Source organism: Solea senegalensis, linkage group LG2 (assembly GCF_019176455.1).
Source record: "Solea senegalensis isolate Sse05_10M linkage group LG2, IFAPA_SoseM_1, whole genome shotgun sequence".
NCBI lineage: Eukaryota > Metazoa > Chordata > Actinopteri > Pleuronectiformes > Soleidae > Solea > Solea senegalensis.
The window spans coordinates 14,881,114-14,903,494 of NC_058022.1; the positions used below are offsets into that span (position 1 = coordinate 14,881,114).

Sequence of the window (22,381 nt, forward strand, 5' to 3'; positions counted from 1 at the left end):
GTTTCATCCAGAGGGAGAGTGGGATTCCATGATCAGGCAAACAGCGATACGGCTGAATGCCTATGAATCTGTAATATGCAGCAGCCTGTGCTGGAAGGAAAGTGTAGTTTACAATGAAAGATTATGCATTAAACACTTCACAAAACAAAAAAGGGTGCTGCTAAAATAAAGTCCAAATCCCCTGGAAAACCCAGTGTCCTGACACAAGCCTCAAAGAAAGCTCTATTTACAAAAACATACCAAGGACATGGGGGGGATTTAAACCTTTAAGGTCAAGGTTTTTTTATTTATTTATTTGATATAAAAGATTAGCTGCCGCTTGATCACAAGCTGGTTAATCTGCCAAGCACACAGTACAGATATATCTGGAGAGGAACGAAAACATTTGAACATACGCAGGTTCTTTGAAGGGAATTATTCATTCACTACTATGCCCTGTGATTAAAATGTCTCTGTGGCTGCGGTCAGGAAGGCAAACATATATCATATGGGGGTTTTTTTTTGTGCCCCCTACGTTTGTTTACGGACAATTTTGACAGTTCCTATAAGTTTGTGTTACAATCATTTATCAGACCAAACAAAGAAAAGGGCACTCTGCAGTTGCCCATGTCTTATCTTGATTCTAAGGAAAAGGGGAAAAAGCCAAGGAAAAAAATGAGGAGTGTTCCATTTGGTTTATTTATCACTGCCTCTTCCGATTCTGCGGTTTGTAAAAAAAAAAAAAAAATGTGCTTGACATACTCCTGAAATATAATAAGTCCCGCCGGCAGCAGCTGTGCTTACTTTCATAACTCTTAATTCTGCTGCCATCTGTCTGGAAATGTCCCTTTGACACTGACCATGTGAGAAATCTTTAAGAAACACAAGAAGGAAAAGTGGTACTTTACATCATGATTTGGCACTAAACCATAAATGCTTGCACTTTCTCTCTCTCTCTGTCCCGCTTGCTGCTGTGTTAATATTTCAGCAGCGCTCGACACACTGAACTACATTTGAGTGTGCGGTGAGACGAGCTGCAGAGGAAAGCAGCTGAGCTGAAGATGAAGGGATTCGGTGAGAGCGAGTGGAAAAAGAAGAAGAGAGAGAGAGAGGGACAAGACTCGGTTGATTATGCCCATTGAACTGTCAGGAATTACATTTACTCAATCCCCTTTCTCCCACTGCTGATCCACTCTCCACCCCTTCATTGCTGCAAAAGGGGATTTTAGGCTTACCATATAGCATAACAACAAGCAATCCGATGGAAAACTGGTGAAACTGCAAAGTCACAAATCCAATTTTGAGGAGGCTATGTAGGCCAGCAGCATCTCCAGTCTTCTACTACTCTAGCGCCTTCTTCATTTCTGATGGTTTTGTGTCAACGCAGGGACGTCTGTAAGCAGTACATGTGAATTGTTGCTGCCATATTGAAATGAGTACCAAGATTAACATGAGCCAGACGGATCGGACAATGATGCACACATGATGCCACAGTTTGCAAGTATCACAGCAGGCGATTGTAAAATCGTTCTGCCCCGAGGACACAAATTCTTCTTGTGCATGTAAAGACATGTCAGCAACATTATAACTGCCAGACGAAAAGCCTTGAAAACTCAGTCGTAATTCAGGGTTGCTGCAGCTGAGGTGCATCACAATTTAGGTTATTTATATGATACAGTTGTGGTGTGACCTGCCGTCTTTCATTATCTACAACAAGGAGGTTATGTGTTTGGTCCGACTTTGAGCGATGTGTCTCAAAGCGTAATGGATTGGGTTATGAAAATAACCCAATCTAAAAATATTAGATTTTGATTATTGTTGCAACCAACGATTATTTTCTCGATGAATCATTTGTTCCAGAAAACCTTAAAAAATGTTTGTCAAACCTGGGAAGTTCTCAAATGTCTTGTTTTGTCCACAAACTAAAATGACTAACTTTTAATTTAATTTCTTTGTTATATCCAGAGCAAAGAAAGAAGAAAATACTCACATTTCAGAAGCTTAAACAATCAGAAATTTAGTTTTAATCATGAAACGATTATCAAAATAGTTGTCGATTAATTTAGTAATCGATTAATAATTGATTAATTGTTTCAGCTCTAAGCAATTCAGTGATGTAGGCAGCTTGTGTCCCATGTTGGATCTGTTATCATGTAACCAACACAAAACTAAAATTGAATCTTAAAAAATGGAATCGCTGCTTTATTTCCCGTTAGTAAACCTTAATGGGAAAAATGGGGACAATGACACCAGAATGTATGCTTGAGGGATGAGAGTTGGATAATATGCTACACTGGAGATGAATTATGAAGACCAGATGGAAGATTACTGAATCAGGAAGCGTAGCAGTGTTAGTTTCCACTGCTTTACGTTAGAGAACAGTCTCCAACAAGCTTCTTCACAGCAAATAATGAGAGAAAAACAACATCCTTTACATTAGAAATCCTGTAGTTTTACAGTTGACAGTGAGACACACACACACACACTACCTCGCTAAGCAATATCAAAACACCATTAATTTCAGATCTCATCTCCACTGTACATGTCTACAGCTGAGGAATGAAGTGGTACAGTCGCCTCCAGCAGGACACAGTTGGACTGTGTCAGTCCTACTTAATCCTAAACTGCAGCTCCCAGCTAAGTCGCACTGTGAATGGTATGGGGAGGGTTTACAGTCCACCACAGCACAGTGTCTATAAATCTATAAAAAGTTCAAATGTGAACATCGTTGGTGGCACGTGGAAGCTCAGAGAAGAGACACTTCGCAGCTCTGCTCAAATCTGTAGCAGCTGCCAGGGAGATAAGAGAAGTTCTGAAACACTGCTGGGGACATGGAGCTGCACAGATTACTGCTCCCGCTGTTGTTGTTGCAAAATGGAACAGTAAATAGTTTCTTGAGAGGTTCATGGTCTCTCCGTCGCTAGTTTCAGGGCATCTTCAAAACAGCATTTGTGCACATTATGGTTGCACTAACAGTAAAGAGGATGACATATAGGGGCATGGACACCATGTGATTAGAGGCTAGTTTGGCAACTGCTTTACTCCAACCAGCGATTAAGTACCAGTGTGTGCAATTTAGTGGCATCTAGGGGTAAAGTTGTATGTTGCAACCAGCTGAATCCTGGGGTGGACATGGAGACTCCATGGAAGAGGACCAGTTTTGTAATATAATAATATCTATCTATAAATTCCAGGAGCGTCTGTCTGCCTGTGTGTGTGTGTTATTCGCATATCTCTTGAACTGAACTGATAGTCCGATTGATTTCAGGAGTAAGTGCAGTGCCAATTTTGACGTTGTTTGGATAAGTAGCGCAAAATATATCGTTAAATACATCGCTAAAAGAAGCACACTCTAAGCACGCTCTACCGTAGCCACTCCCCCTCTCACTCACACAGCACTGTGAGTGAGACAAGGCGCCGTCAAGCTGAGGCAGATGGCGAACGTAGTGCTCGACTGGCAAGTAACGCTAACGTCAATTCTCCATATTATCATGTACAGTTGAGAACTCAAATCAAATTTGCATAGGAATAGAACATTTACATTTATAGCCTGTTCGATTTGTTAATTGTGTTAAAAACAATTAATCGTTCAGCCATAGTGGATGTGCAGTCTCACTCATGTCCATCCCTGCTTTTCCATGTGTGGTGTGTTTGTTTTTTCAAAAAAACCCAATGTGGTGCTGTCCGAAATAGTAAAATACTACTTCAAAATGGCAGCTGGGTGATGTCTCTCATTCTGTGGCCACTGATATAGAGACAATGATGTGTACGACTGCAGTAATGTCAGATATTAACGCAGCGAATGATATCTTGCTGACCTGAGTCACGACATCTGCATATGGACACCATCTTTACACAAACCCCTAAAAAAAAAACACCACTTCTATAATGCAGCCATTTCAAGCTGTTAACAGCAAGCAATGGGCGGAACCAAATTCAAAACATCAAAGAATGAAACCGAGTTTCACATCAAGCCGCGGACAAATGACTCTGCATGGCATGGGATTAAGGTCCACAGCTGGTCATATTTACATGCTGTGCGCTGGAAAGAGAAGTGTGTGTTTTATACAGCGTGTGTGTGTGTGTTTTGTAGAGAGAGGTCACAGCGTGGTGCACTGCAGTGACATCACCCTTACACGCAGTAGAGCAGGGCAGAGAAAAACAGGCTGGTTTCCAGCTGGACCTCTCCAGAGACAACAAAAAAGGAAGTGGCTGTTTCCTGCTGATGTGTATGTGTATATGTGTGTGTGTGTGTGTGTGTGTGTGCGCTAGTGTGTGTGTGTGTAAAAACCCTGTCATAACAAAGCTACAACGTGCTGCCACTTTCCTTTAAACTCAATCAAAACTCCTGGACCTAGGATAGTTTTATGGGCATTAGTAATGCTCACCTCCTCCAAGCATACTTTTTATTGTAGGGGCACAGAGCCAGGAGCAATATTAACCCTTCAAGGTTTGAAAAAACAACCAAGAACTCACTTATTAGTTACTTATTTAGGCACTGGCCAACACTTACTCATACAGTTGGCCCACATTTATATAGGCCTTGAATTTCACTACATCAAGTGCTTTCTCATTGGAAATAGCAAGTAGACAGAATTCTGCAAGTGTCCCTTTGACCTGGAGCTGAATCCCAGGTTATCCTGTCCAATTTAAAACGGTTCAAATAAATACAATGGGGGCCACATCCTCTTCCATTTACTTGGTATTTTGGGATGGTTTATTTATCCCCTGAGAAGAAAATGGCCCATTTTCCTGAGGGGTACCACTTCCTTTACTTTGTAGTGGTGCAGGGTAAGTATACTGTGCCTGAAAGTCAGAGGCAGAGAACAATAAAAAAGTGTGTACACAAACGCTCCATGCACACGTGCGGATTTGTTCGGGCCTGCAGTGGGTTCAGGTGAAACGGAGTCTGCTATCTCAGGTGGTGCCAATAACCCAGAAGGCCTGTAGTTACCTTCTTCTCTGCCAAATGTATGCTGGCTTCATTAAAAAAAAAATAACTTGCTTCACAAACTCTGCATGACCTTTCATGAACAAAATGCTATTGCCTGGACTTGGGGAAAAAAAGGATGAAGAGCAGATAATAGCACGAAACACCACAAGGAAACAGCAACAGTGGAACATTACAATTAAAACAAAGTTATACAAACAATTTCATATCGAATGCAATTATAATCTGAAAGCAGAAACTGTTGCCTTTAATATTCTGTTCCTCAAACAGACACAAACAGGGACTGCAAAGCTCTCATTGGAAGTGAAAGGTAGAAAAAAGTGTAAGAATGATGTTACTGCCACCTGCAGGACATACAGCGAACAGCTGCATGGAATGTGAGTTAACTGAACATTCTATGATGAGTTATTTATGTATAGTGACAAGGATCACTGAAGATACAGGAAGTGTTTTTATCTATTGCTGTGTGATACTATAATCCATAGAAATAGCAGGCAATATTTACCACTCTGCTCTCATTACTATCATGCAGACATTGTCACATGTGGATCATTTCTAGCAGGTCACTGTGGAAACAATAATTCCCAACACCGGAGTCACTATAGAGGAAGAAGAGGTGACCAAACACAAATTAAGTCACGTGTACTTTTACAGCTCCAAACGAATTCAAATCACAAACGGTAGAGCTGCAGGCTGATTCACAGGAAACATAAATAACCACGTCTTGATTTGCATAGAGAGAAAATCATCCCTGACAAGCGGTCATCACTAAAGGTGGTGACTAGAGTGTTTGGTCTGAACAACCTTCACTGGGTCAGTGTCCAGGTATGATGGGGGATTTCACAGGAAGTGTGTCATCATGGTCAAGCTGTGACATGCAGTCAGGAAGCTGGAAGCTTAGCAATCCTGAAACAAGCCCATACGGGCCTCTCACGGGAGGTGATCGGCTATACTGTGTTAGTCACAACTGCAGGTCTAGCATTGTTTTAAAAGCTGTAACTGAGCCACTGACTCACACCACATACAGTGCAGTCTCAGTATGCTTCAGCCTCTGTGGCGGTGAAGCAATCCGACATATGACTGAGCTTCATGTCGTACATTTAGAGGCAAACCACAGATAACACTTGGTGGTTAAATAGTGGTTTGATTAAAAATAGAATAAGTTACATTTTGCACACACACCAATTAATACTAGTGAAATGGACCTCTGTATTTAACCCATCCTTTTTTACACAGTAGTGAACACACACAAAGGACTTTTCTGCACCTGGGGAGCAATGGGGATCGGGTGCCTTGCTTAGGGGCACCCCAAGCAAGCCCAATCACTTTCCTCTGGTAAAGGGCTGCCAATAAATAATCAATTATAAAGGTTTAATCATTGATACATTTGCAATCAAACTCTTAATGTCTCATGGCAGCATATTGTTGCTTGAAAAATTAGAATTAGAAGAATTAAAAGAATTAATGCATTGCCATAAACTGCATAACGTTATGTATTCACTTTTCAGAAACATTAATGCCAAAAGGTTTATACTCTTTGGAAGAGGGTGCAGGGTGTTTAACATTTATTTGTATTAAAAATCGGAGCAGCAAATTAAACTGGTTTAAAGGATGATACATTAACAACCACCGTGGTTGATGGGTGTTTATATTTTGGCACAAACTAGAGCACGCTCAGTGTTCTTTGTATTCATTAAGTGGATGCTTTATTATGAAAGAAATGTTAAATACTCTGCAGTTAACTACGAATCCAGGTGCACTGTTTTCTGTTTTGGAGCAGCTTATGAGAAAAAAAATAGCGCCCCAAATATCCCAGAATAAAAGCCTGTTAGGCTGAGCAAAACAATAGCAGTTATCCCCCTTTCAACACCAGCCGTTGCCACTCAGAGCATGATACTGCATCTTATTGCTGGAAGCAGAGGTGGGAAACATGGACAAACTAGTTATACAGCCGAGAAAATCATGAGAGGCAGGTGTTACCACAGTCTGACATGGTTTATTTTTTTATAGCCTTTAAACTGCAGATGAGCATGAGACAGTATCATAGTGGAACCAAAGACAAACAGGATGTGGCACAAGAAGACAAAACATAAGGCATTTGAACAGAGGCAATAAAAAAAAAAGGGTTTGGTTTTTTGGTTCAGTAGTGACTTGAAGATGCCAAGTTGCAACAAGAGGGGGGGTTGGGTTAAATGGGCGAGGAATGAGTTTGGGAATCTTTAAGGATCAGCTAATCTCAGTGGGCTCTTTGTTTGTAGTTTGTGGAAATCCTCTTGAGCCATTTGCGGCGAACACTGCTGACAATCGAGGGAAATAACGACTGGAGGAAAGACAAACGCATGTCCGTGCACCTGCACAAGTGACGAGGCGGTGGATATAGCAGTAATACTGTGCCACACAGCTCCTCTGAGAGAATACAGACAGCTGGTACAAGAGGCTGCCACACACTGTGGCTAAACAGGGGGCAAACAAACGTGTCTTCATACGTACAGACAGAGGAAAACGGTCCAAACAGGTCATATGAATTTGTCAGTTGTGTTAGCACACAATTTACTGTCCCTTTAAACTAACTGGGTGTGTTGAAACACAACAAAGAGGAGAATGACGTAAAAGGAATGCACAAATATGAAAAACAGCCTTTACTTTGACTTTATTTGGTGAACTTGCCCAAAAGATATATATATTCCTTTAACGTCATTCTCCTCTTTGTTGTGTATGTATATATATATATATATATATATATATATATATATATATATATATATATATATGTATGTATGTACATATGTATGCATACATACATATGTACAAAAAATGCTGATGTGCAGAACAACAGGAAATGACTTTAAGTTACATGTATTCAGTAAACGACGGTCTATCTGTGTGATATTTGTGATTGCTTAATGCACATGGGGCTGGCTTTGGAAAGACCAGGATTGGTACACCACCTTCTTCCTGTTGTAGCCACATTTGCCACTTCAGCCTGGGACAACCAAGCTGTGCCCAAACACCCCCTCTTCAGAGGTCCCCACCCTTCCTGACAGAGGAAACACATGTTCTGGGATACATCCCTGTTTTAGAAGAGCTGGACTGGGACAGCCACTATTAAACTCCTCACTCTGTCCCATGGTGTGTGTCTGTGTCACTGCGATCACCCGAGCCCTTTCAGGTCCTCATGTAGGAACACACAGAGCTTTCTCTTGACAAAAAAAAAATCTCATTATTCGCTGCTGATCCTGCCTCTGTTGGTGGCATTTTAAGAGATTTAAACTGCCTCACGGATCAGGATAAAACCACAATGAGCAGGGTGGCTGCTATAGCAACTAAGGTAGACTGGACATTTTTTAAAGTGTCAAGAAAGAAAGAAAAAAAGTACTGTTACTGTACATTTAAATAAATCAGAATCCATTAATCAATCCAAGTTCAAAGGCTCAAAAGGCTGTTTTCTGACACATGAAAGTAACCACAGTTAATCACACAAGTGTAGTTAACTCCACACACACACTGCTCTGTAAGTGGGGGTTGGCGTCTTTGGCCTTAAAAGACTGAGCACAGAGACTAATAGGAGATTAAGTCAAGTCAGGGATATTGAGCTGTTTATCTGCATGGGCGGCGTGCACGGTGGAAAACAGGGATGTGATCCTGCATGTTGAAAACACTCACCGCCATTCAGAGTGATCTGTTGTTGTTTTTTTTAACACTTCACACAGTGTAACACGTGTCTAAATGTCAGCAGTGCACTGTTCAGGGTCCATGTTCCCTTTGTTTACGTCCATCACAAACAAAATGTGATAAGAAACAGGCCTTCAGGCACACAGCCACACTGAGCTTTCTTTATTTATCTATCCAGGCAAGGGACACTATGGCAGCAGAGTGTTCACTGAGCACAATCAGTGACTAACAGGGCGCAAACAACAACAAAGTGTCAAGGAAAGCTCCGCCTCCTCTGTATGGACAGGCCAAACACTGATCTCCAGGGTCACGTGACTTCCTGCTGCCCAAGACTTCCATTAATGTCCTCAAGCTACTGTCCAATGTTTCTCCATTTCATTTTTCTGAATGTCAGCAAAAAAAATGTCAGTAGGCCAAGGAATTTTTAGAAATAATAAAAGTCCCGAAACCTCATTGAATTTGTCACTTTAAACAGATCTCATTTGGTTATTGTGGGCCGAAAGTGCACAATAGGCTTTTTTTAGGCTTTCAAAGAAAATAAATAGGACCTCAGTGTTTCATGTAAATGTTTCTTGAATGGGCAACTCATTAACATTCTTTTGACATCAGATACGCCGTCTAAACTTTGTACTGTAACTGTGTTTGACAGAGTATGAAAAAAGCAGAAGACTTAACTATAGAAAGTACTGAATTGCCAAATTTAGCTGACGGTTAGAACTTTTTTTTAAATATAAATATTATATTTAAAAAGGCATATCACAGGGTTATAATGTCTGTGTTTCGGGGCTCGATGTCCACTTAAAGTTAAATTGCGACAAAACCTGTTGAATATCTTCGATATTTCTTCACACTTTAAAAAGGTTCAGTGTGTGAGAATTAGTGACACTGGATGGTGAGACTGTAGGATGAAACTGAAAAGGACTGTGGACACTCAGCCATTCCCTTCCCTTCCCTTTCACTTGTGTAGCATCTGCTTCGGTGCACTTAACTCAAACAGCTCTGAAGTCTTTTTTTCCTAATGGATATTAATGCACGATTTGTGCACATTTCTATATTATTCATTTACTTCTTTTTCGACCACTCCAACTGAACTACATCGGTCTGATGTGTCTATTCACACGCCGAGTTTGCGCGCACCATCACCACCCTTCTCTCAGCCCCACCTTCGTGTAGGTTATGCCCCTCCCCCTCCCGCCCTCTGCGGCCTACTGTGTGTCAGAGTAAAGAATGTCAGCTATGCAGCCAGCCTGGTGAAAAGTCATTACAGTTTATCCCCTCTGGCAGCGACAGGTCCCATCCACACACTGCACAAACCCATAGGAACCGATGGTGAGAACTGTGGCGATTTCAGCCTCTGTTTAATTAAGCTCACAGCAGGCACTGTGGGAAACATCCCAGGGAAGAGTTAACTTCACGCAGAGGGAACACTGACATTTATCCGTTCACCTAATGTTGCATTTAGCCTCCTGTGCTCTGTTGATTTGGTGGTGTGTAATGAGTGCTCCAAAACATTCAGGGAAATCCCAGATGAGCGATAACAATGTCAATAGTGACTTTCACTTTCATCCTTGTAGCCTGATAGCAGTCGGACAGCCACACAGAGCAGGAATGTTAAGTAGTTCCTGACAACAGCTCTATGTCTTCAGCACAGAAGGAATACATGTGGGTGTGATGTTACACTCATTTCTGTAATATTTGCTTCGGCTCAGCCTCACATGATGCTTGTGTGCGAGTTTGTGAATGAGAGGTCAGTCAGTGACCACGCGGACATGTCGGAGGGGTCAGAGGGGGAGATAAGGTGTTCAAGGCATATTAACTAATGGGCCTTTGACACAAAACCCAGGTAGTCATATTACTCACAGAAGAGTGAGGCGTACTGGCTGTATAAGAGCACAAGTATGAAATGTTTTCTATGATTTCCTGGATGGTTGGTTTTTCAGTTATTCATTAAATGCCATCTCATTATTCTCGTTATTCCCTAAAACTATTTAACCATTAACCGAAGTTTTCGACAGACAGAGAGTGTGTATCAGTTTAAAAGATGTTAAAGGATTACTGGATTATTATAAGACATCCTGCGTGGGGAATGTCAAACTATGGAATTCATAAACATGAATCTTTTCCAAATGTTATGGGAAATATCAGGGGATTACTAGAGTCTCTAGGATTCCTCCCCTGGGAACCATTACCATCTTCCCCAAAATCCCACTGTAATCCATCCAAGTGATGTTTAGATATTTGTGTCTTGACCAAAGTCGCGAACCGACAACAGTGAATCCGAACACTGGACTGATCTACAAAGTCATAGTGCTGAAATGGGTTAAAATTAAAACCCGCTCATAAGGCCTGTTTACCAAGGGTTCAAAGGGCACTGGAGAGCAGCATACAGTTACAGCACATCAAAGAGTCACGTCAACGCCACACTCATCACGTCAAAGAGCGAACCTACCCTCAGAAGCAGACGTGTCCTATAATTGGCAGGGATTCAAAAATGGAGAAAATGCCATCCATCAGTGGGAAAAATAATGACATGGTTACGGATGGTAGCTTGCAGCGTACCCTTCAATCTCAGCCATGGTAACTGCCATATTCCAACAATTACAACTTAATGGTCAGTTACAGTGAGGGATGTAAGGGAAACACTACATTTATAGACAAATTAAGGAGGCCTGGAGAATAAATACACCTCACCCACACACACACACACACACACACACACACAGAGAGAGAGAGAGAGACCGACATGAAAGGAAATGTGCTAGTCATTAGTTTGCTCTTTCTCCATCAGCCAACATGGATGTTCTGTATGTTGCTCAGCTTTCCGTCCGGAGTGCTGCTGTGGTTTTCAGGCCTTAATCCGATGAGCTTAATCTGCGAGTAAGTGCACGTGTTCAGAGCAACGGGCACTTTAAGCTTGGCCAGTGTTACCTTCAGGCTAATACTCTGGGTGGCCTTTAACAAAATTAATGAATCGTAGATGGCAGGCAGAGCAGTATCCACCTACACTTCATATACTCTGCTTCTCACACACTTGTGTGGGCTGCACCATGTTTTTTTTAATGGGGTAATTTATATGATTTTAGGAAGCAGCTTGAGGCTACACTCCTCGTCATGAAAGCCTACACTGATGTAGAAAGGACTATAAACATACATTACAAAGCGCTGTTGTCTTTAGAATAAACCATGTCTATGATTTAAAGACTGTTCTCAAGCCTGTCCCACACTAGAGGATATTTGGCCAGATTTCAGTCCCGATCTGGGCCTTTCCGACAATCGTGGGTGCGTCATTGGATGCATGAGAGTCTTCCCAATTTCAAAATGTAAGTATTAAACATGTTTGATATTTACAACTGAACAGCGATTGGGGCGTGAGCAGAACCCAGCAATAACCGGGAAGCGGATGTTGCCTACTTTTGATTGGAAGCGTAACTTGCGCAAGCCAAATTGATTGCGTCTTCTCAGCCATGACTTCATCCACAGTTCTTTTGCGTTTCTCAGCACAAAACATCGCACACACACACAACAGCTATTAACTGACGACGCCTGTTTATATTCTGAAGCCACGTTAAGTAACGCACCTTTTCTGCGAGATCCCAAATCACTGGAATCTCCACTCTGAAATTGTTTGACTAAACCATCAAATGTGTGGTCCTGCATTGTGACTGTATTGTCTCGTCTTAAAACATTGAAAATTGGTTACAATCTTCGTTGATTTGAAAATCCTCTAGTGTGGGGCAGGCTTTAATTGGAAAAAGACCATCAAAGTCAGAACAAGATTCATAGAACAAGAACTATGAAAGACCACACCAATTGCTTTGACTATTCATTCAACAGTTGTTGAGATCTATCAGTTTGCACTGATTGTGGCTGACTGAACATTAATTCTCATTCATGTAGCTCACAATGCTTTTTCTTCACGACGTCCTGACTTAGATGGCACAATATTTGTCTGCAACATGCAAACTGCAGGCTCTCCATTCAATCAAGTCCTCTGTATCTTATTGGATTAGAGATGACGATGCCAGGGTTGTTATCAGTTTACAGAGAAAGACAAAGTGGATTAACCAGATAGCAGTCATGAGCATGAAGGCCAACAATGTTGTGGATCAGTGAGTCCTGTGCATGTGCCCCGCATGCTGACTCAAAATAGCAAACATAATGGCCTCAAGAATGGAAGCAAATCAATGCTCCCACTTGCTTGGTAATTTGTTGATTATAATGTGCTGTAGTCATGGCTCCATAGAAGCATCTATGCCTCAGCAGAGAGCTGTGAGAGGAGCTTTGATTCACGGTGATGTGATAAATGTATGAGAGGCTTTTTAAAGTAATGTTGGGAGGCTTCTACAACAACAACCTCCCTAGTGGCTCTGCTGTTCTGTACTAGTCTCCATTTGGTTAGGTAGGAGATTACAAAAACTATAAACAACCTGTCAGAGCCTAGGAGAGAGTTCCCCTGTCTTCATCAAAACAAACTTCCCCTCAGCAACAAGCCTTGACAAGACACTGAGAAACCAAAAGCGAGAAACACCATGACTCTTCTGAGTACTAGTGCAGTTAATAAACAGGGAAGTAAGATCCTGTTGGATCCAGGGAAGTTGAGGATATGAAGGAGAGTGTTAAACAAGTCCAGATCGCTGTCATACACTTGCTAACAGGAAAACACCCACCGACGATGCTCCTCAGCGCGCTCTTTGTTATGGTAACGTCTTCTGTGTTCCACAACAGTCCTGCTCGATGAGGCAGATCGCTCGGACAGAGGAGGTGGTTTAACAGTGGGTCCTGCCCAAAACTCCTGTACGGCTCAAATACAACCACAGGAAACCTGCTCTATCGAGGAAAAGACAGGCCTCTGCTCTCCCACACCAAGATGAAAGACAGGAAGTCACGGACACTTCCTGTTAAGGCAGGATGGAAAGATTTTGGGAGACTTGAATTACGTTGGCAGTGAGCTTTTCCTCTGTTCGGCACCTACCGACACATATCTGCATCCGTGTAGAGTAAACTGATGAAAATATGAAAACAGTGCATATGCATTAATCTCAATGTGCAGCCACTGAACCTAAATTTGAATCAATGGGCACACAAGTATTTAAACATCATCGTATTTCCTATATAGGGCAAAGAAAACCTTATCACCTGATGTGACCACAAACCCATTATTGAGCTTAAGGTTTATAAACACTTAGTTTGACATGTGGTTAAACTGGATTGTGGCCCAATGAGGCATTTGTAAAAGCAAAAATAACAATTGACTGTCCTAAAAAGATAAGCCTCCATGTAACCTCCATGTTATATCATGCAATGGAACAAAATCTGTCTGTGTGGCCACTGGATGATTTGAGTTGCTGTCGTTACTGCAATGTTTGCTCTATATTATCCCGTTATGTGCTAATTTGAGAAATATTTGCCACTTTCCCAAAAAGGAGTCCTGCGTGCCAAATCTGGTTTACATCATAACCACAACAGCCAAGAGGCATGCCCAAATGCAAGCAGACACATTTAACAATGAGTTTGATGGGTGTGTGTTTTGTTTCATTCCACAATCCATGTGTCATTGCTTATATTTGGATTTTGCAGAGTTGAAATTTTTCCACATCAGTTACTGTAACTACGTAAACACATTCAGAGCACCAAAGCATGAATGCATGAAGTGCTAAACTCTAGAACAGCTGTCAGGTGTCACATCTCTTTGGATGCCAAGTAGAGGTGACTGTCACCAGGTTAACACCTGATGACATGTATTATGAGCATACTATTCCAAGTTAATTCATCCTCAGCCTACAACTGGGATTTACAGTGTTTACAAGTGGTAATCAGCTGATGTTAGGCTCTCCACAAAACCAAGATCTGCCCCACACGGTAACATGGGCCTGAGTACACAGGTGAGCTGCTGAATGTAATGCAACACAATGATAATGTCTTTATTGCCTTGGAGGTATCAAGTGGTTTCAAACTTTGGGGCTCATCTAATCTGCAGCATAAGAAAGAGTCTGTTAATGGGTGCACTGGTCACTCGAGCAGACTCATGTATTATTGACCCATTCAGAGAACTCATTTGCTCTCCCAGCTCTACCCCCACTGGGTTCGTTCTGTGTCGTAGCATTTACCATCAGTAACAAAAGCAACTCATCGCACACAACACCAAGCCTTTCAATGAGACTAATGGGTGATCCAGCTCCAGAGAACATGATTTCATCTCTGCAAACGATCAGCAGGAACACGTCCTGCCAAAAATGAGTAACAAAGTCCAAGACACACCCACATGAAGTAATCCTAAGATTCCTTGAATGTCTTTGAAAATCCAAACGAAAATGCACATGTACATGTGTCAGATAGTTTAGAAAATAGAGTGTGCATGCAAAAGGGTAGGAGAGGTCACGGTTAGTGTTGTCAACCTGTGACAACATGTCTTCAAATAATTGCAGCAAGGGCTCATTACTGAAACAAAATGTTATGTAGCTACAAACATGATGTGGGAAGCAGTCACACAAGTAAGATGAGGTATAAAATACTGAAACTGGGGTAATTAGAATTCCTTAATACATCTTTGCGGAGAATATTTAAACATTTAAACACTTTCAGTCTACGTTTCCCCACATGCATACTCAAATTCCATTCAATTGGGGAGATTTCTCACCAAAGGCTTTATTTTCATGTCCAAGTGTTCATTGAGCACTGAGCTGTACATGTGTGGGGACCAACAAACCTCCTCACATGTTGACCGAATTGTTTGACCAAAGCAAGTGTGCCACCAATTGGACTGGAGAGTGTTGTGCAACAGGGAGCATGCAAGGTCAGGGCATACAGTCCCCATGATCTCAAACGGTTGGGTGTGTTCTGGATTGTGGTCCACTGTGGAACCTAAAGCCAAACATCTAAGTTGTCCATCAGACCTCTTTTAGATACAGATAATCTTTCTAAAGCACTTCAGCCTGCAAATGGGAAATGGGATAGCTATCCAACGTTTTTAAATGTTCCTTTGCAGAGCACACACAAGACCTCCACTTACCCCATGTCACCCAGGGAGTCAGCTGTGAATGAGCTGACCATGGGCAGATAATAGCTCCTACTCTTACATAATAACCCCCATCTGGTGAACAGCACCCTCGGGTAAGGCATACAGCAGGAACACTCAGGATGTCAGTGTATCACCATTAGGTGGCAGGCAGTTAAAACTATTGATTACAATTACACAATGGGTTCACAGCTGCCCGGCACACTGTATACACTACCTAAACATTCCCAACTGTCATTGATTTGTTACATGTCCATCAGCTGATGCAAAAATCACTATGTTTGCATGATGTTAGAAAGAAAATGAATTAATGTTAGTTCAACTGACATTTTACTAAACTGAATTCCTCAGAGTTGGATGAATACACCCAAATAATGCAGCCGGGAGTCAAATTACTACTGAATGTATATGTTCAGTCGGACCCAAACTGGCCCAGGTGCTCTGCTCATGTTCCACAGTTCCCACCCCAGGGCTTTAAGATGCTGCAATAGTCCTTACTATCCGGATATTCCAATAAGTGTGTTAATACCCTCCAGCTGAAAATGCTGACAGGAACTCATAAGAGAGATCATATCACTCCAGTGTTAGGCTTCTCCACAATGAAGCTTCCTGTGCAGTTCAGAATTCAATATAAGATCCTCCTATGATCAGGCTCCATCATATCTTAAAGAGATAGTTATACCTTATCAAACCAATAGATCACATTAGTCTTAATGCAGGCCTACTTGTGGTCCCCAGAGTCTGTACGATAGAATGTGAGGCACAGTCTTTAGTTACCAGGCTCATCTCCTGAGGAACCAGCTCCCAATGTCTGTAGAGACAGTCGAGTGAACCGACTGTCTCTACTTCACCTCCCCGTCTCCCATTTTTCCATTCACAACAGCCAGTCGAGGCAGATGGCTGCACATCTTTGAGTGTGGTTCTACCAGAGATTCCTGCCAGAGATTTCTTCTCTGATATAATCAAGAGTTTTTTTCTCTGATTATATACAGATACAATGATTTAAAATAAAAGAAGAAGCCAGATCGGTGCAATTTTGGACTGATGAGGAGAAAGTTTATGATCTGTCAGCTTAAATAATTTAATATTTCATAGTTCATGGATGGTAGATGGCTTTTCTAGTCTTGGTGACCACTCAAAGCTGATTTATACTACAGTTTTGCCATTCACACCCATTCACTCACTTTCATACAGTGCATATATGGGCAGCACATTTTCTATCGCTCATCTTTCATACCCATTGAATGTGACAGCACAGCTGTCAGGAGCAACGTGGGGTTAAGTGTCTTTCCCGAGGACACATCGGTATGCAGACTGTATGTAAACGTAACTCGAACCCACAACCTTTGAAGTGAAAGACGACTCGCTCTACCACTGAGGTAGTAATGGCACTGGACTAAAACTGTAAAACATCCAAATACGAACAAACTGATATCGCATATCGCCACCCAGTGGTGCGGAGGTGGACACACTTCATTCAACTGACTAGACTCGACACTAGTGTTTGTTTGTTGGGACACGGGCAGCAGTCCAATCACAGTCTAGTCTAGCTACAACAGTATGTAGGAAACAAACTGAACGAGAATCACAGGCTGTTTAGAGCACAAAGCGGAAGAAACTCACAACAAAACAACTTATTACACAGCTCAACAGAAGTATTGAGGCAGCGTTCAATACAAAGCTGATGAGAGCTATCATGGAGCTGATCGTGTAAACAGAGGGATGGCTCAGCTGGAGGCTCTGGCCTGTTACAAGACTCTCCGCTCTCCAGTGCAACAATAAACAAAGAGGCTCTGGCCAGTGTGAGCCTTCACGGAAATGCACAAACTGTTGGCAGAGGGGAGGAGCAGCTCGGGGCACTTGACCCCCAAAACTCAGCTAAAGGCGTTTCTGTGGCTATGTACACCATGTGCATCATTTAATTTAAGTTAAGCATTTCTTTAAAAAAACAAAACATTTTCTGTCTCACAAACACAACAATCAGAATGGGTGACACTGGCCACAATCTTCCCTTTATGTCGCTGCAATAGACCTTTCTATTCCTGCTGTGTTGTGTACATGTTTCATGGAGGAATTAATTAAAGCTGCATGGACAGGAGGTCTTGTGTGCCGTCGCATTCTCATCCCACTGAGAGGCTTTAGAAAACACTAGAAGTCGACCACACAGCAACACGTCCATACGTTCATTCATAGACAGATGAATGGCTGCACAGCCCTCGAGACCCAACGACAAGGAATATCCACAGAGAAACGATGGCAGCAAAATGATGCAGATCGTCCATGAGGAAGATCACAAAGTGAACAATCTGTCACTCTGTTACTCCCCCATTCAAAAGTGTCTGCCCACAAGACTACGGACAAGCGAACAGCGACATGCCTGCTCATACAAACACCGAAGAGAGTCCCACACAGAGGCTCCACAAGTTTGTTCAGACCGCCTCAGTCATGTTGATTTCTCAACACGAATACTTTGTGTCCAATTCTGCTCTTTTTCCCTCAGGCTTCTCTGGCTGTGCACCAGAGTGAGAATGAATAAATAATACGAAGGTGCGGTTGGATGTCTGGGATCCTGACTAAGGATTCCATTTCCCTGACAGAGAGCCTGGACGGTGTTCGTTTCCGTAACCTAGCAACTTCTTCCTGGAAAATTGGAACAATCAAATGGAGCACCAAACACTAGTTAACACACTCAGACACAACAAAGGGGTGGACTCCTTTTTCCTCTCTGCGCTCTGAGGAAAACTGATACTGACGACTGAGGAGGTAGCTTCGCTGCAGCTACCCGTCACCCAGATGTTCCAAAGTCAAATTCAGCCTCATGTCACTGTCATTGGACACTGCCTGAAGCATGAAACAGAAGCCACATGCTTTCCCTTGTGAAGAGGCTCTATACCATGTCATTGCATCTTTATGAAACCGATGCCCTCGTTGACATGGAGAACAAACCTCCTTGATCATGGCTGTGATTCTTTACAGCGTTTCTATAGGAAATAGGACACTTGGAATAAGGGAGGATGAAAATGAAGGTGGGGTTTGGGATGGAGCTTTGTGGTATTATATCAAAGTGCAATAATATACACGTATCATGTCGTATAAACTAAGAATTTTGACATCATATACCATAAATAATGTTTCTTTTTAATGATGACATAATTTTAACACTGACACACATCCTTTGTGTTGCTATCCTGCCAATGTGAACGTGTGTTTCTTCTTTTACTAATACATGTACCTGCACGTGCTCCTGTCTATTTCTAGGTTTCCCATGTAACTCTCTGTTGTCTCACATGTGCTAGTTGTGCAGCGAACTTTTGCTCTGTGACTTTAGTCATACTTTGCTGCTGCTTAATGCTGTTATCGCATGCTCTTACTAATACGGTCAATTGCTGATGTGTATTGGTGTCCGTTTTATTGCTCCAAAGCTGTCATGTCATTTTAGCTGCATTAACCGTTTGAGCCGAGTGATTTGGAGCTAATATCTAAAAAAATATATATAAAAATGTGCAATTTGATTTGCAGTGTAATCTTAAAACAAGCTTGAGTTCAGTATTCACTGTGCATCATATAAATATTGACTGCTTTATACTCTAATCAAGGATGAGAGCTTCAGGATATGAAAACAAGTGCATTAAGTTAAGAGTATGATAGATCCTTAGCCTAACCCCAAGTATATGTGTCAGATTTAACTTGCTTTAATTGTTCAGTCAGTCCTAAATGCATCATTGATGTAAACAGGGAAACGTGTATTTATGTTTGTTGTTTTGCTAAAGTTGAAATGTCAGTCTAGTAATTAGTGTTTTGTTTGTAGTATAGTTATAGTAGCATCAGGCCATGGACTACAAACTAATTAAACGTTGTTATAAAGTGTATTAAAAAGTGTATTTATTTACTGAATTTCTCTCACTGACCCACAAGTAAAGGTCAGGGTCACTCATTCACTCACTCACTCGTCATCATCTGCACTTGTTAACCCACGTGTGCGCCCACTCCGCTCCTATCAACTCAGCTGCGTCTTTGCGTAAAAAAGACAAATTCCTGCTGCATCTCGGTTTAATCAGACACGATGACACCGTGAACCGCGGTGACAGGCTGAAGGAGAAGGTGAGTGCACTTACAACAAGTACGGACGTCCTCACCACCTCGGAGACGCTCTGCCTGAGCTCCGCCGCCGTCCCAGGTTTACCCAGACCGCGCGTAAACTTCCTGGTCTCCGGGTGCGTAGGGGTAGCCATCTCTCCCCCCCTCTCCAAAAAAAGTCCCCAAGATGAATGAACGAGATTTAGAGAAGATCTCAGATCCTCACTCGTGCGCGCCGCTACTTTGAAGCTACCTCATGTTTTTTTTTGGAGCTGCTCCTGCTGCGGATTCACTCAAACATCTCGATATACTGTGATTAAAAACAAAAAAAAGTCAACATGTGCAGCGTTGCTGCCGATTTCTCCCGCGGGCTTTTGTTGCTGCTGTCATGATAAAGTGTCCTCCTCGGGAGAGTTTTGCTGGTCGTCCTGCGCCAGTCAGACTGGAGGTGTGTAATCTGCTCGCCTCCCCGGCGCACTCCGCCCCTTACCGGCTGAAAGGCCGGCCCACTCCCGGCTGCTGTGTCAGAGCTGCTGCTGCTGCTGCTGGGCCTGGACTCCAGTCTGCCAGCATTGAACAGGACAATAATGATTGAATCAGCATTTTCTCATTGCAACAAAAATCCCATCACAGGAGAATACGTTGTGGTTTTTGAGTGTCTCTATGATTCTCCGGTCTCTCTTGCATCTGAAGTCTAATTTGCTCTGAGCAGATTTTCACAGATTTCACAGTGAAATCCACCAATGGACCAGATCCATCTTCTTGATAATGATGATAATAGCAGAGCAAGTCACTCTCACTACTTAAGGGTTGTATTCATTGAGATACAGTGACTAACAAACAACAAATTGGAGCGTATTTGGTAATAACATGGAGGAAGTCACTTAATATTAAGGGTTACTCTTGGAAAGAAGGCAGGAAAGAGGTTAAAAAATAAGCATCAATTAAAATAAACACTCAGACACATACTTCTCTTCACATAGATGCAGAAATGTCTTTAGTAAGTGAAACTGTATTTTAATAGTTAAATGTTTATTCAAAACTTTTGCTCCATGGTTGAGTTTTCATGCCAGTCATCTAACAGAGTGAAATTGACTCCTTCATTCTTTTATTGTTTACTGCTGTGAAAATGTACTTCATACACGTTGGAAACAGTTAATATCTCAAAGTCCAGCTGTTTAAAATGAAACTGAGAAATACGTAAGGTGCCTCACAACGCCAGCAGTAATGTTTGCCCACATTTGATAACTTAAATCCTACTGTTTTTTCTGCAAAGAGACTAGAGTTATATGCAGGTGATATTTCAGGTGAAACAACTGCTTCTTCTTGTTTGCATTGCCATAAACCACAGAATTGTGTAGGACACAGCAGTGTCTGCAGCTGAACTTCTTGATCAGTGACGCCCTCTGTAGGTCATGTCTGTACTGACACTGACATGCTCGTGCCTTTTTGTTTTTGAGCTGCAAAACAAATCACGGTGAACACGAATCAAAGTCAGAATATGTGTTTTATTGCTTTCATTTCCAAAGAGCTCTCTGTTGTCTGGAAAATAAGCTGCATTTCTAAGTAGAACTGAGTTTTTTTCCCCCCCTCCAGTTCATTCACTTCACTGCAAAAACCATGACAAATGCATATTTCTAGTCATTTAAACCCATAAAATAACTTCTTTTTTTCTTTTTTCTTTTTTTACAGGAAGCAGCCTTGTTTAGTGAGGGTGACAGCGCTTAGAACTGAAAGTTCTTTAAAGCTTTCAATTAAACTTATCTCCACAATAGGATTATGAACATTTTATCACATTTTCCATACCGCAGATTCATAAAAACAAAAACAAAAAATGAAATGCATTCATAAAGCAAACATTCAGATAGAACATTTACATGAAATGGCATTAGTGGTGATGGCAGCTACCTCTGGCCACATTGTGATCAATCCTAGTCAGTAATACAACAAAATATTTTCATATTTTTCATCATCTTCTTTTTAACAAGTACACGTTGTGCTGGTCCAGGTGTGAACAGAGCTTTGACCTTTTATAAGGTGGCCTTTTTTAACCTAATTAAAAAAAAGTCCATGGTATATAGCATAGGAGACGCTCCTTATCCCCAGTGTAAAAAAATAACATAAAAAATTCCAGAATGCTGATATAAACCAGTTTGGCACTGAAGTTGAGGGGATTTCCATGATATCAAGAAGTAGACGAAAGAAACATGATGATGCAGTGAGAGTTTGACCATCTTTGAAAGAATGTCGAGTATCTATATCTAACATGTTCGTGCTGTTAAAAACAACCGGTGGCAAATTATTGTGAAATCAGAGAAACAGGAAGTGGTTCAGACCATTAGAAAACAGTATAAAATGACATCCTTAAAAAGAGGTTTCCGAGTTGAGAGTAAAAATGTCAAAAAATGCAGTCTCTGATGCAGTCTAAACCAGCGGACATGTCACCATTAAAGCATTAAAAAGCACCAAAAATGTGCATGGACACATGTACAAATGTCCCAGATACTGTAGATGTAGAAAAGAAAAGGTAAAAGAGTCCAAAGGGAGACGGGAAGAGCGGCAGCCACCTGAAGGAGACGGCATGTGGGAACGAGTCACCTCAGTGAGGGTAAGACTCTTTGTTGTTCAGCACACGAGTGCGACCGGAGGGGACCGTGGCACTGTGGATGACCTCCATCCACCTGTGG

General features: G+C 41.9%; 2 protein-coding genes across 4 annotated transcripts in view; both read right to left on the bottom strand.

Annotated features, from left to right (window-relative positions):
• Window positions 1–20,140, bottom strand: part of LOC122765302 (dedicator of cytokinesis protein 9-like) — a 64,386-nt gene extending 44,246 nt beyond the window's left edge. For both annotated transcript variants that reach the window (XM_044019476.1, XM_044019474.1), the window contains exon 1: window positions 19,733–20,140. In XM_044019476.1, coding sequence (XP_043875411.1) covers window positions 19,733–19,849 — 117 coding nt within the window. In that variant the 5' untranslated portion in view covers window positions 19,850–20,140. The remainder of the gene's footprint in view (window positions 1–19,732) is intronic.
• A 1,042-nt stretch (window positions 20,141–21,182) lies between these two features.
• LOC122760649 (FERM, ARHGEF and pleckstrin domain-containing protein 1-like) overlaps window positions 21,183–22,381 on the bottom strand; it is a 45,790-nt gene continuing 44,591 nt past the window's right edge. For both annotated transcript variants that reach the window (XM_044015800.1, XM_044015792.1), the window contains exon 27: window positions 21,183–22,375. In XM_044015800.1, coding sequence (XP_043871735.1) covers window positions 22,294–22,375 — 82 coding nt within the window. In that variant the 3' untranslated portion in view covers window positions 21,183–22,293. The remainder of the gene's footprint in view (window positions 22,376–22,381) is intronic.